The 14,413-nt window shown below is 35.4% G+C and overlaps 2 protein-coding genes across 2 annotated transcripts in view; both read right to left on the bottom strand.

The window, feature by feature from the left end:
• LOC121728085 (Down syndrome cell adhesion molecule-like protein Dscam2) overlaps nucleotides 1-1,907 on the bottom strand; it is a 97,989-nt gene extending 96,082 nt beyond the window's left edge. Inside the window, exon 1 of the mRNA XM_042116191.1 lies at nucleotides 1,886-1,907. Coding sequence (XP_041972125.1) covers nucleotides 1,886-1,907 — 22 coding nt within the window. The remainder of the gene's footprint in view (nucleotides 1-1,885) is intronic.
• Nucleotides 1-14,413, bottom strand: part of LOC121727921 (myb protein) — a 525,795-nt gene that overhangs the window by 339,393 nt on the left and 171,989 nt on the right. The window lies entirely within an intron of this gene.

Raw genomic sequence — 14,413 nt, 5'->3', positions numbered from 1 at the left:
AATCAATATAATATAGATTAAATTTCAAGTGGATAAATTTTCGATAGCTCTTTGTACACAATCTGGAGGGTCTTAAGGGTTTGTCGTCAGAACAAAGGGCCTTAGAAACGCCAAGTCGATAAAAATTATCGCTCCCAATTTATTGTTATTTCCCCAAAAATATTGGATGGAGGTTCAAGCTAAAAAAGCGTTGTAAAGTATTGGGTAAGTTTTTGTTTTGGCCCATTCGGTTTTACGCAAACGAAATAATGTTGCAACTTAATGAAATATTTTTGCATGAAATTAAATACGAAATTGCCAGACAACAAAATTTAATTACGCACTTTGGCGGCAATTTTGTTATATTGACGAACAATCTAGAATTTTTTGATTAATTTATATTTTGGTCGGAATTCATCTCTCCATGGAATCCGTATTAAACTCATGATAAATATTATATCGCATGCTATAAATATTTTAATATTCAAGTTTATACTTCATATTATAAATCCGAAAGTATGTCGAGCTACCTGTTTTTCTGTTTAAAATATATGTCCGTGTTACCCATAAAGTTAATATACCTAGCGGAATAGAGAAACAAAGGCCTGAGCAAGCGACATGTCACTATCAATAACACTGCGTGGTACAAAGAGATACATGACAGCAGAACTCTTTTTTTGACGTCCTGTCGGCACTTATCGGCCCGTTGACAATTTAATCTCATAGAATTCATGTTCAATAATGCTTGTGTAAGTGTATTGAAATGAAATGAAATGAAATAGTTTATTAAATCAAGTTACATAGACTCATTTGTTAGTAAAGGCTTATAAATTATGTTAGTAAAATTATCTTTATAAGTTTAAATAAATTTGACTACATTGTGCATCACCTCTGCTCCATACCGTTAGATATGGCACAGCAGTGACGCATATATGGACAATCGAGTCGACTAGCTATCATAGCAAGAATGCTGTTGGTACTCCCCCTCACTCTTTGCACTAAAGACGCGCATCGTTTGCGCATAGTGGCGTAGAAGCAATCCACGCGTGCCTCAGCAAACATCCCCGAAACGCTGCAGTAGCGGGGAAGCCCCAACAGCATTCTGAATGCGTTGTTAAACTGGACACGAAGAGCGTTGTAGGCCCTAAGCGTGTATGTGTTCCACAGGCTGCACGTGTAGAAGGTCGTGCAAAATGCTCTGAAAAGAGTAATCTTGACCGACCTCGTACAGCGCGCAAACCTACGGACCAACATATTAGCACGAACCGACAACGCCCTTCGTTCTCTTTCTATGTCGTCATCGTCCTTGAGGTCGGAAGTCAGCATATGTTCTAGATATTTAAACTTGTGTACCCTCTGTAACACGCAGTTATTAATAATTATTAGTATTACCTACACATATTTTTACACACAGATGTAAATCAATTTCGGTTTCGTTTGACAGCTCAAGATTGTTTCTCTATTCCGCTATAATATTAACTTTATGGTGTTGCCTTAATTTCACGCTTAAACCTTATGAAGCTACTTTTTACTACCATAATATAAAATGAAGTTTCGAGTAAGTTGAAGATAGTTTTTAATCCGAAAAAATTTACGGTTCCCGAAAGATAAGCTGAGCTAAAGTTGCAGACAACATCTAGTTATAATTATTATCTATGTAGTATAAATTCATTTTAAATTTTGCTAATCTCGCTAAAACTCGGGAACGGCTGAACAGATTTGCCTAAAGTCTTGAAATGTCCGTGGAAGTCTAACAAAAGTTTTTATTAGGAGGAAGTGATAAAAAGTTCACTGAGTCATCTAGAAAATTAATAAAATAAAATAACTATCTAGTTTAAATTCTTCCTTTCGTTTCTTTCTTTCTTCTTTTCAGTTTAAATTAACCGTATAAAATATTGTATCTTACCTATCCCATTAGGATACAACATTATTATCACAGTACTCCGAACTCACTTGTTTTAGGCGCAAGGACTTGGTGGTAAAGTTATACTAATTAAATAGTTCGTCTTCTAGAACTGTAAAACTTCGAAGTGTAATTATTACTTGCAAATTTCAGTTCGGAATAAATTGAAACGGTGCTCATTTTGCACTGTTACGAACTCCGCTCGGTTAGATGTTATTTTTACTTTGATTGGTTATCTTACTTGTCTTGGTAATATTAAATGCTACTATTATTATTCAGATTTTTTTGTACTTGCATACCCTATTTTTGTTGGGTCAGTATTTTTAATTAACTTTAAAACGGCGGGAGGCTTTTTAACTCGATCAAATGTAAGTTTTTTTTTTTTTATGAAATAAGGGGGCAAACGAGCAAACGGGTCACCTGATGGAAAGCAACTTCCGTCGCCCATGGACACTCGCAGCATCAGAAGAGCTGCAGGTGCGTTGCCGGCCTTTTAGAGGGAATAGGGTAATAAAGGAGGGTAGGGATGGAAGGGAAGGGAATAGGAGAGGGTAGGGAAGGGAATAGGGTAGTGGATTGGGCCTCCGGTAAACTCACTCACTCGGCGAAACACAGCGCAGGCGCTGTTTCACGCCGGTTTTCTGTGAGAACGTGGTATTTCTCCAGTCGAGCCGACCCATTTGTGCCGAAGCTTGGCTCTCCCACGTATAATTCGTTTACTGATAATCTCGGCGTTTATGAACCAATTTTGTTTTTTTTTTTTTTTGGTAAAAAGAATTTTAATGGTGACGCTGTGATAAGGAAATACCGTTTGAGGTCTTTATTTTCGTTAAAATTATGTTCTTAGCATGCAGGGTGATGCAGGAGAAGATTTGTACTTAATAGGACTAACATAATTGAATTTAAATAATAAGATAAAGATCTTTGAGCAAATTGGAAATTATTTTAGTATCATACGAAAGACTTGGCTTGCTTGCCCTGCTTGTTTGAGAACTTGGAATTTGCAACACAGAGATTGCGACTTTAAGGCATGAGCACACTGAGACGGGCCGTGCACAAAAAGCATCTAGTGGTTAACCACTAGATGCTTTTTGTGACTTATCTTAAGCTATTATTATCGCACGTCAACGCATTGCAAATGTCACCGTCTAATATTATTATCGCACGTCAACGCAACGCAAAAGTCACCGTCTTTCATTGTTATCACTCGTCAACGCTAGTTAAATGTCACCGCCTTGTATTATTACTATCGCACTTCAAAGCAACACAAGCGTTACCATCTTTGTACTGTTATCGCATGTCAACGTTACTCAAATTTCACTGTCTTTCATTGTTATCACACGAAGGCGTAACTGAAACGTCACCATCTTCTATATTTATCGCACGTCAACGTAACTCAAATGTCACCGTCATCTATTATTATCGCATGTCAACGCAACGTACTTTTGCGTGTGCTACATTTACATGTGCTAACGTTATTCATTTCGGCAATCACCTGAAAAATATATGACCTCGTGCATAAACCATAAAATCTTTTACGTCGTATTCTCCAACAACATAAAGTTGACGAAAAATACACTCAATTAGGAGTCGGGCGTGACAAAAGGCGATGTAACTTGCGGATATAATTGACAAAGTTTTAACGAACTCCCAGCCATGTTCCACTTGTAGGAGGGAGAACTCAGGACACCTTAATGTTGCTGTTTCAAATTATACCTCCGTGAATCTATGGTATTCTGTCATTATGTTATTTTGTTATGAATGACTTATGAGGATCAAAATAATTTTTTATTAATAATATGATTAGTACAAAAAAAACTATTTACAATTTCCAAAAAAAATAATATCTAAAATCTAATATCGACGACCTCTGTGGCTCAGTGGTGAGCGCGTTGGTAGCTCAAGCCGGGGGTCGCGGGTTTGAATCCCGCCGACGGAACAAAAAGTTTTCAATGTGCCCGGGTCTGGATGTGTACCTATTAAATATGTGTATGATATAATAAAAATCTTAAATATATGTATGGTATAAAATTATTAAATATATTTCCGTTGTCTGGTACCTGTAACACAAGTCCTTTAGGTACTTAGCACGGGGCCAGACTGACGTGGTGTGAAGGGTCCATAGATATTATTATTATTATTAATATCTAAAACCAGATGACGCCCGCAACTCCGTTGTGCCAAAATTTGTTTATCTCGCGGGAACCGTACATTTTTCCGGGATATAAACTATCATATATCCTTTCTCGGGACTCAAAGTATCTCCATGCCAAATTTCAGCAAAATCGGTTCAGCGGTTGGAGCGTGAAGAGGTAACAGACAGACAGACAGACAGCCAGACAGACAGACACACTTTCGCATTTATAATATTAGTATGGATTTTATAGGAATTTCTAAATGATGGGGATAAAGTCTCTATCAATTATAAATTCCTATAAACCATTGTCTGTTTCTCACTTTTTTCTTTCTTTCTCTTCGTTTATGAACTAGGTGTAACCATTAACAATCGGTTAAATCTAGTACAAGCTGCTTGTTTTTGGATAAAACTAGTTCTAGCTAGCATAATACAAACTAGTATTGTCTAGGTCCAAACAAACCCTAAAAGGTGAACTTTGCTTAGACAACGTCGTGTTGGCAACAATTATTAGATCCAAAACATTTTAAGTTCCAGCCGTAACATAATCCATACTTATAATATTATAAATTCGAAAGTGTGTCTGTCTGTCTGTTACCTCTTCCCGCCCAAACCGCTGAACAGAGTTTGCTGTAATTTGGTATGGAGATACTTTGAGTCTCAGGAAAGGACATGGAATGCTTTTTATCCCGGAAAAATGTTCACACGCGATAAACAAACTTTTGCGCAACGGAGTTGCGAGCAGCATCTAGTATTATATTATAATACTAGATGTTCCGCGCGGCTTCGCCCGCGTAATTTAGGAATTTCACAGAAACCGTACATTTTTCCGCAAAAAATAGTCTATGTCCCTTCACGTGGTCTATTCTTCATAAGTGCCAAATAGCATAAAATTGCTCCAGTAGTTCTAATTCATCAAGCCCCATACGTTCACCGGTGAACGAGACACAATAGAAATTCTATTGTGTCTCGTTTTTCCACTATCGACGGGTTAAGCAATTTCAAATAATTTCCCCCGTTTTTTCCACATTTTCCTCTATTTCTTCGCTCTTATTAGTCTTAGCGTGATAAAATATAGCCTTCCTCGATAAATGGACTATCTAACACTGAAAGAATTTTTCAAATCGGATTTTTCAAATCGGACCAGTAGTTTCTGAGATTAGCGCGTTCAAACAAACAAACAAACTTTTCCGCTTTATAATATTAGGTATAGATACTAGTACTTATATTCAACATGCTAAACAGAACTATCGTGCGTACATCGCTCAACCCCCAAGCTCCTCGACAATTAACCCTGCGTCGCATCGTTGCCCTGGGCAGCCACCGTGACAGCTCCCCACAGCCCCCAGGCTACTGCCTCTTAGACTACACTCATGACCCCCGAAATTCCCGGTTTGTAGTACAGGATCATTGTGGTAAAAGAGTTGTATTTTGGAGCGCAGGTTTTAATATTGTATTCTAATGTGAAACGGGTCAGCATGCCTATCCATACATTTGAAAAATGTTAGATGCATGAAACGGAACTTATGACAATAGAGATTGACTCTGTTGAATCGAAATCAAATCGATAAAAAGGGCGGCCATCTTAAATCGCCGGCGCCACTATGAAACGTTTGCAATTCCTTTAGGAAGTGATTCGATATTTTTAAATTAATGATTAATTCTTTTAGGTAACTTCCCTACTATTGTCAATTATTATTTTTCACGCATAATATCATCAGAGTAGACAGAATGATAGAGTATACCGACTTAGAACTGATGTTGAAATTTTTAAATTTGACGTATTATGACGAAAATCGTCGCTAGGGTTGACAACTTGTTACAGACGAATTTAAAATTATGAAATATTCGCTGGACGTGTTCCTCTTTGGTCGTATTGTTGTTTGTGTTTTGGCACATGCGATTAAAATTGTCAGAATCCAATTTTGAAATCTTTATTTTAAATATTTAAAAATAAATTATATCAGCCAGCGCGAGGCACATTCCGTTCATAATCCTAGTGAAACCCGACGAATTTGACAGATATTGAAACCTGTTCGTTTCTTTGTAGTCGAACTACTGGTCGTTATGTTTATTGTGGTATAATAATTGTGTTATATACTCTAAAACATTTGCTTAAAACGTATAAGTAAGTAAATATATTTTGCCATAAAAAAATCTTTATTAAAAATACATTTCAAAAAACAAAGTATTGAACCTAGTAGAATATTAATAATAATAATAATAATAATTAGTATGTCAAGGTCAACATAATCAAACTTACATAGCCGACATTAAAACAAACATTTTTTCCTTTAATTGTTTAAACTTCTATATTGTAGGTTTAGAAAATGATAACTATTTATACGTGAAATAAATACGACTTTAGACCACCTCCTACTAAATTACTTAGGGTTTCTAGATCTCCAGCAAATTTAACTCATCAAAGGGCACCTAACAATGTTAGGAATTTATCCCTTTGTATCGGTTTCTGGGCTTATTGAAAGTACTTCGAGTAACCGACAACTATTTGCGGCAAAGACACTTGTTGCTATACAATATTACTTCCTATTTTTACCCGACTGCGAAAAAAGAAAATTATTAACTTGGAACGCAATTTTTTATTAGGCTTGCATACACATTACACACGTGTTCCTTATTCAACTTCCGAATTCGTTTTCTGTATTCGGAAATCCGAATGGCGCACACGTTCGATTTTTTTCGAACGGAACGAATTCCACACGTACGTTTCAAGCCGGCGCACATACAGCAAAATCACTACTTTAGGGCGCCAAAAATCAAAGATGTAAATTATATGTGTATTTATACTTAGAAAAGTTTGTGAGCTATAAAGGCTACTTGTGGCTACTTATGTTGACACTTGAAAATTTTTTTAGCCTAAAAGGTATTTTATATAGAAACAAAATAGTATTAAAATGAAATTGAGTATATTTTTTAAAAATACAAATTGTCGACCATTCATATATTAACTAACTAGATGACGCCCGCAACTCCGTTACTTCGAAATTAGTTTATCGCGCGGGAACCGTACATTTTTCCGTGACTTGGTCTATTCCGACTCTACCTGTGAAAATGGGTCTAGTCTCACAATGGTTTGAGTTCCTAAAATTCGCAATACTAACAGACAACAAACGAATAAATGTAAATATTGAGGACAGAAAGCGGTACTAAGCGGAACTTTTTTTGAGAGACTAAGGAAACACATTTTTTTGTTTTAAAAATGAGTGGAATGAAATAATCATTTATTACTTAAATATTACTTAAAGTAAGAATAATATATAGTGTTATATAATAAACATGTCAATGGCTTCCATCTCCATAATTTATATTCAGATTTTTGCACAACACATCTTAATGTTTTCGGGTTTTCCAGGCACTAGCCGTACACTGCACAACGCTTGCCTTTCAGGGCCTCCTGTGCTTTTTTTATAAACATAACAAAGAGTTTTTATAGCCAGTGCGATGGAGCAACTATCTGACTTGAAGAATACATGCAATTTTAGACATTACATTCAAGTAGAAAAATCTATTGTTGACGTCCTAAATTGGCCTTTTTGCCGTATGTGCGGCGTGTTCAAGCGTGTAAAAAACAAGCATTTGCGCTAGTCTCACGGAATTCCAAATGGTAATTCCACATTAGGAAATCAAATACGGAAAACGTGTGTATGCAGCCAGCCTAAGGGTCAGCACTGCAACACATAAAGTTAATATACCTAGCGGAAAAGAGAAACAAAGGCCTGAGCAAGCGAGATGTCACTTTCATCTGTCATGTATCACACGTCTCTTTCTACCACGCAGTGTACATATATATATATATTATATATATATATATATATATATATATATATATATATATATATATATATATATATATATATATATATATATATATATATATATATATATATATATATATATATATATATATATATATATATATATATATGGCGCAATTGAGTTGCGAGCGTCACCTTTTTTATAAAATAAGGGGGCAAGCGAGCAAACGGGTCACCTGATGGAAAGCAACTACCGTCGCCGATGGCGTCGCACACTCACAAAATGAGCTGCAGGTGCGTTGCCAGCCTATCTTATCTTTAACGATTATCTCTAAAAAAACAAATACAATTCCAGACACGTTTTAACTATTATCACGCACAATCCAACTAAAAAGAACATTTAATTCCATGAGGCACCAGAACGTAAAGAACACGAATGAAAACGTTAACTTTTGTTGTAAAATTACCACCGTAGGGGTCATCCATAAAGTATGTCACAAGGGAGGGGAGGGGGCCGATGAAGTGTGACACGCTGTGACAAGGGTCCTAAGATTTGTGACATCACGTTTCAAATTTAATAAATTTAATCGCGAAATTTGAAATTAAGGGGTGGTTTTAGTTTTTGGATGTACCTAAAATTGCAGTTTTGGATGTAAAAGTGACAACTTTAGGGAGGGGGAGGGATCGCATAAATGTAACCACCTGCGAGGAGAGGAAGATCTATGAATAATTATGAAAATCGTCTGACGTACTTCATGGATGTTCCCGTATTAAAAGCACGTAGCCGTAATATTCAAAATTCTAAGACAATAGCCTCCATTGTGCAACTTTTGAAATTCTGTTGAAATTGTGTTTCGCTTATTACGAAGAAAATTAAATTTATTTAAGTCATAAAGTTTAATTATACTTTATTTAGGTGTTTTAATTTTAAGATAAGTTAGAAAGTGTAGTTTTGACTTGAATTTTTGTTGCGTACTCATTGCTCGCTTACGGTCACATCGCAACATCAGCACAGGTTTGAATCCCGGCAGTGACAAAAATTGTTTTTATATAATTCACTTAATGTCTTGATTCTTCGAATACTCATTTCCAAGTTTTACAAACTATCTTTAAACATAAACGAGTGGCTAAATAGTAATAGTTCAGAACCTGAACTCTTGCTATACCTACTATTATTTTAAAAATTTAAAACGACAAAAAAAACAGATGAGGCCAAAAGTCCTCCGCCTACATTTATAAGTTAATTAGTAAACTAATTTAGCTAAAGTAATAGACTAATAATATAATATACTTATAAAGTATTCAAAAAATTTAGTTTATTATTGTTTTTAGCAATATTCTACGAAATTCGCGGAATATTGTTAAAACTAATAATATACGCTATTTCGCGGAATATTGCTATGCTCATAATAATATAGTAAATTTTAAACCATCGATTTCCGCAAAGTAACGCCTGATTCTATTAACTATACCTACCTACCTAAGGAGCGTATGTGGCCAAATTATAGGTAGACCTTTTTGCCCACTCGTAGAGGGTGCAGGTTCGATCCCGGGTGGAGGAGGCGTGTACCAATGAGTCATTTTCAGATCTCGAATACATAATACGGACGCTCGTACGGTGAAGGAAACCCATCGTGAGGAAACCCGCACAGTATAGTTAGATCCAAACGTATTGATTTATTTCTTCCTCCGGACTAGGTCTACTATGTTGCGAGAATGCCGCATGTGCTTGGGCAACCATACGGACATTTAAAAATCTTGTCCCAAGCACTACAGTATTTAAAGAGTAGTTACTTCGGTAATCAAATACTGTATAAATCATCCACAATTGAAGGCCAAGTTTTATAAACTACCTAAACAATTCATCAAGAGACGGTGATGATAATGATAATGACGTGTGCTAAAGTAATAGACGAATACCTAAAAGAATTGTTTTAGGTATTCGTCTATTACTTTAGCACACATCTGTACCATATCTTGCTGAATTAATCAAGATATTATGGTACAGATGATGATGATGCTAACATTTAATCCGGGCAATATTTGCTACATTTTATAAATTCTCCCTCAACTGGGAATTCGCAAGGAGCCGGGCCGGACCCTGATTTGATTGCTCACAAACGAAATAAACTTTCAAAATATTTACAATTTCAACGTAAAACACAAGTTTATTTTTATATATTTCTGAGTATCTGAGAGTTTTTGAAGTGAAATACTAGTCGTAGCTCATCGATTTTGTACAGTTAAGGTAGATTTTCTACAGTACATTTTACAGCTTGGTAGCAAAGTTAATAGAAATAATACATAACTAGGCTATAGTTTTCTATGATTTACTTAAAAAAACGAATGATAACATTATTATCTGTCTATCTGCAACCTGATTTCTCTGTAAACCGATTCAGATGAAATTATATATTATTGAGAGGCTGTACAAAAAAGAAGTTTAAAATATTTACACGAAAACAAAAACATATTAACACATATTTATCTTTGGAAAAATAAACAGTTTTTTGTATATGTTATACTAGCTGGTGCCCGCGACTTCGTCCGCGTCAGCATAGTAGATCACGTCCCAAGTATTATTTTTCAAAAAATATTCAATGTACAGAATTGAGTTTTTTACGATTTTATTATATGTACAGATGACTTACTTTGTTCCTAAAAAAGAGGAAAAATACGCAATACGAACGCCACGACACCATTTCGTTGTAAGTAACACATCCTTGGTAGGGGGGGGCTGTGCCCCCCCACCCCCCTCCACCCCCCCAAATCAAATGACACTCGAAAACCGCATGTTTAGTGTAGTTTTTAACTTTGTTCTTAAAAAAGGAGAAATATAACTCCAGGATATCGTTTTGTTTAGAGGAAAATTTTAAGGAGGGGGAGCGGGCTTAGGGGGGGGCGCGGCCCCCCAAGAAACGACCGGTGCCGAAACTCGCTGCATATAAATCAAACGACACTCGAAATCTGTATAGATAAGAGCGATAAAAGCTAATAGCAAGGCAAGGAGTGGAGATAGATACAAAGTGTAAAGGAGAAATTTGTAGGAAATTTTATGAGCTTTCATTGTGTACCGCATTTTTTTTCTCTACAACGTACCGTTTTAGCGATATGAGCAAAAAACTAAAAATAATGAAACTTGAGTCCCTCCCCCCCACCCTAGGTGATATCGTTATAATATATAGCCTATGTGTCAACACATACGACCCGACCTCTAAGTAATATCCATGCAAAATTTGAAGTAAATCCATCCAGTACTTTCTGAGTTTATCCCGGACATACATACAGACAAACAGACAAACAGACAAAAATTCTAAAAACTATATTTTTGGCTTCCATATCGATTGTAGATCACGTCGCAAGTATTATTTTTCAAAAATATTCAATGTACAGAATTGACTTTCCTACGATTTTATTATATTTATGTATAGATTATGTGGATATCAAACTCAACTGTATAATAATTTAAAAAAAAGTTCTCACGACTAAACAAGTCTAATGATGGCATTAAACTTATTTAGTCGTAAGTTTTTTTCTTTATAACATATAATATATCAACTAACTGAAATATTTAGAAAACCCACAATATAAAAAATACTGAAACAAAGGTTTCACAAATCTTAGAGAGTGACAGGACGCAGTAACTTCGACCCTCGCAGAGAACCTCTTAAGTAAATTACTTTTTGGACTTACTTAAGTATCGTCTATGTTGTGGGTACATAGTAATTTAGATAGAGTTCATGCAGTAATTCATATAATATGAAGCGAGAGTCGTGAAAACTCTAAAATGTCGTTTTAAAAGTCGTTTTGTCTTAGTTATCTCCATGAAAAACTTTACTAAAATCGGTTTAATGTGGTTGAAAATTGAAAAGATAATGATATAAATAAAGAAAATAAAAGATTGACAAACAAAAAGACGACACACTTTCTCGTTTAAAATAATAGTATTTAAAACCTTTTTAGTATTTTAAAACGAATGATTTCTCATGAAATCATTCGTTTTTGGGAGCATTCATATGCTCCGAAACTTAACCTATTTATATTGACGAGCTCAAAAATTTTAAGTAAAGTTTAGGATTTAGGACGCAACGTAAAATAGGTAGATGTAGTTTACACATTACATTAAAAGTATTTATTTACCTTAACATAGACTTTAAAATAATTTAACTAACTAACTTTCCTTAAGCTAAAATACTTTTAACCCTTTTAATCATCGGATATAAAGCGAGGGTTTTAGAGCTAACACCTCTGATGCTCACGTGAAAAGATTTACAAAACTGTTATCTAGGTTACATCTAGCATTTTCCATTAAAGTGCCTTTAAAAGAAGTATAGACTTTAAAGGGGTTAGGCCCGCACATCTCCGACTAAAGCGCCTTTTGTAAATATTTTAACTACTATCTTTTTTACATAATAAGTTACATAGCAGGACTCTAATGGCTCTGAATCTAGTGCTGGATTGATACTGGAATAATTTAAACGGGTACTGGAATGCACTGGAATGAACTGAATTGCAATTAGTGCATTGCATTCCAGTGCTCGTTTACATTAATTATTCCAGTGGCAATCCAGCGCTTATTTGGATTACTGGATTTGAAGTAATGTATCGGCAATGTAAAGTTTTTATTAACGGCTACTGACGAATCATAAAACGTTAAAAATGATTATGGGTTTCGCTGAAAGTATACCGATTTTGAATGCTTTCTGTAAAATTAATACATTTTTAACCAAAGAGTAAATGTACGTTCTTGTACTATCAGAGAAGTTGATTCCTATGCAATTTAACTGCAATTCAACTTCCTCGATGGTACCATGGAGGTAGTTGATTCCTATGCAATTGACAGACCAACGTTATTTGGTCGAATATGTCAATTCAATGTTAATTGTGATCTGTCAGCTGGGTTCGACGTGACGCAACCAAACTACTTAGGTATTGTTATTTGCATAGGAATCAACTTCTCTGATAGTACATTGTTACGTGTAAGAAATTGTCCTATGTCCTATCCATGTAATGGAGTAGAATATTTCTGCCTCACATTACACCGACAGATAGAGAGACAGATACTTTTATTAGTATGGTTAGTATAGAAAACTACGAAGTACTACGGTTACGCTACGCCAGGTCTACGAAGATCTACGAGACTCTACGATGCGCCTACGAGTTTTTAAACGTATTATAAATTCAAAACTAGCGCCATTTTTTTTACTAGGCTGAGAAAATTTAAAATGACTATGTAATTTTTTTTTTTATGAAATAAGGGGGCAAACGAGCAAACGGGTCACCTGATGGGAAGCAACTTCCGTCGCCCATGGACACTCGCAGCATTAGAAGAGCTGCAGGTGCGTTGCCGGCCTTTTAAGAGGGAATAGGATAATAAGGGAGGGTAGGGAAGGGAATAGAGTAGGGTAGGAAAGGAAATAGAAGAGGGTAGGGAAGGGAAAAGGGTAGGGGATTGGGCCTCCGGTAAACTCACTCACTCGGCGAAACACAGCGCAAGCGCTGTTTTACGCCGGTTTTCTGTGAGCCCGTAGTATTTCTCCGGTTGAGCCGGCCCATTCGTGCCGAAGCGTGGCTCTCTAAATAGAAATGTTTTAATTAAAACAAAATGGCCACTTTTATGTTCCTAGCATTTATAAATAACCTCAAAAACATAAAATCTTCTCATTTTTCCAATCTCCGTATTTTCGATTTCACTTACACCTAACACTGAAAGGCATTTAAAAATATGACACCTTATTTTAACCTTCGCGAATCTGTGGTGTCGCTTTAAAATATGATCGAATAAATTGGTGGATTTCTCGCAGACAATGGCAGGGTTTATAATACCAATTTTTACTGACTCGTAAAAGGAATCCTTAAAGGAATCCGTAAAAAGAATCCTTAAAATACTGAGGCTATTTTTGATTAAATTTAATAAATGAATCCAGATTCACTAATATTATTTTTTTGGTACATTAGAGGTCGTTTATTTTATTATTATTAGGGTAACCTTTTCAAATAGTATTTTAAATAGCGATTGTACGTTTGTTTTTTAAGTACATTATTTTTTCTTTTCACTGGCCTGCCAAAGAAAGCATAGCTTACTTTAAAAATATTACCATTTTTTTGTCTAACAGTATCGGTTAGTTTCAATCAAATAATCTTAAAAATGATGGATTGTAAAAAATAAATGATACATTTAAACATATTTCAAATTTTATAAGTTACAAATATCGAAAAATAAATTGAGTGAACTAGATAAAAATAAAACCCGCATTCACTCTTCCATTCTTCATTCATCCAGTCACATAATGTATTCTAAGAAGTTGGCCCATTAAGTTAATTACGTTAAGTTTTGTAATTTGCGAACCCTCCCCCTCCCTCCCTCTACCTCGTACTTTATATCGAAGGATCGTGAAGGCTTCTCAATAAGATCGTAAACCGGATAGACCCCATCGCGATAAACTTGAATGTATTACTTATTTCGTTAAGACATAACAAAATTGCGGGAAGCTACGCGCCAATCTATTCTAAAATTAAACATTTGACAAACGTGTATCTGTGTTATTTTTTTCACGCTTAAGCCGATGCACTGAATTAGGTGTGACTTAGTTTGAGTCCTGGAAAAGAATATAAGAGAAT

Source organism: Aricia agestis, chromosome 6, assembly GCF_905147365.1.
Source record: "Aricia agestis chromosome 6, ilAriAges1.1, whole genome shotgun sequence".
In the NCBI taxonomy this organism is placed as follows: domain Eukaryota; kingdom Metazoa; phylum Arthropoda; class Insecta; order Lepidoptera; family Lycaenidae; genus Aricia; species Aricia agestis.
Note: the sequence above shows the minus strand (reverse complement) of the source record. Positions and strands in the feature narration are given on the sequence as shown.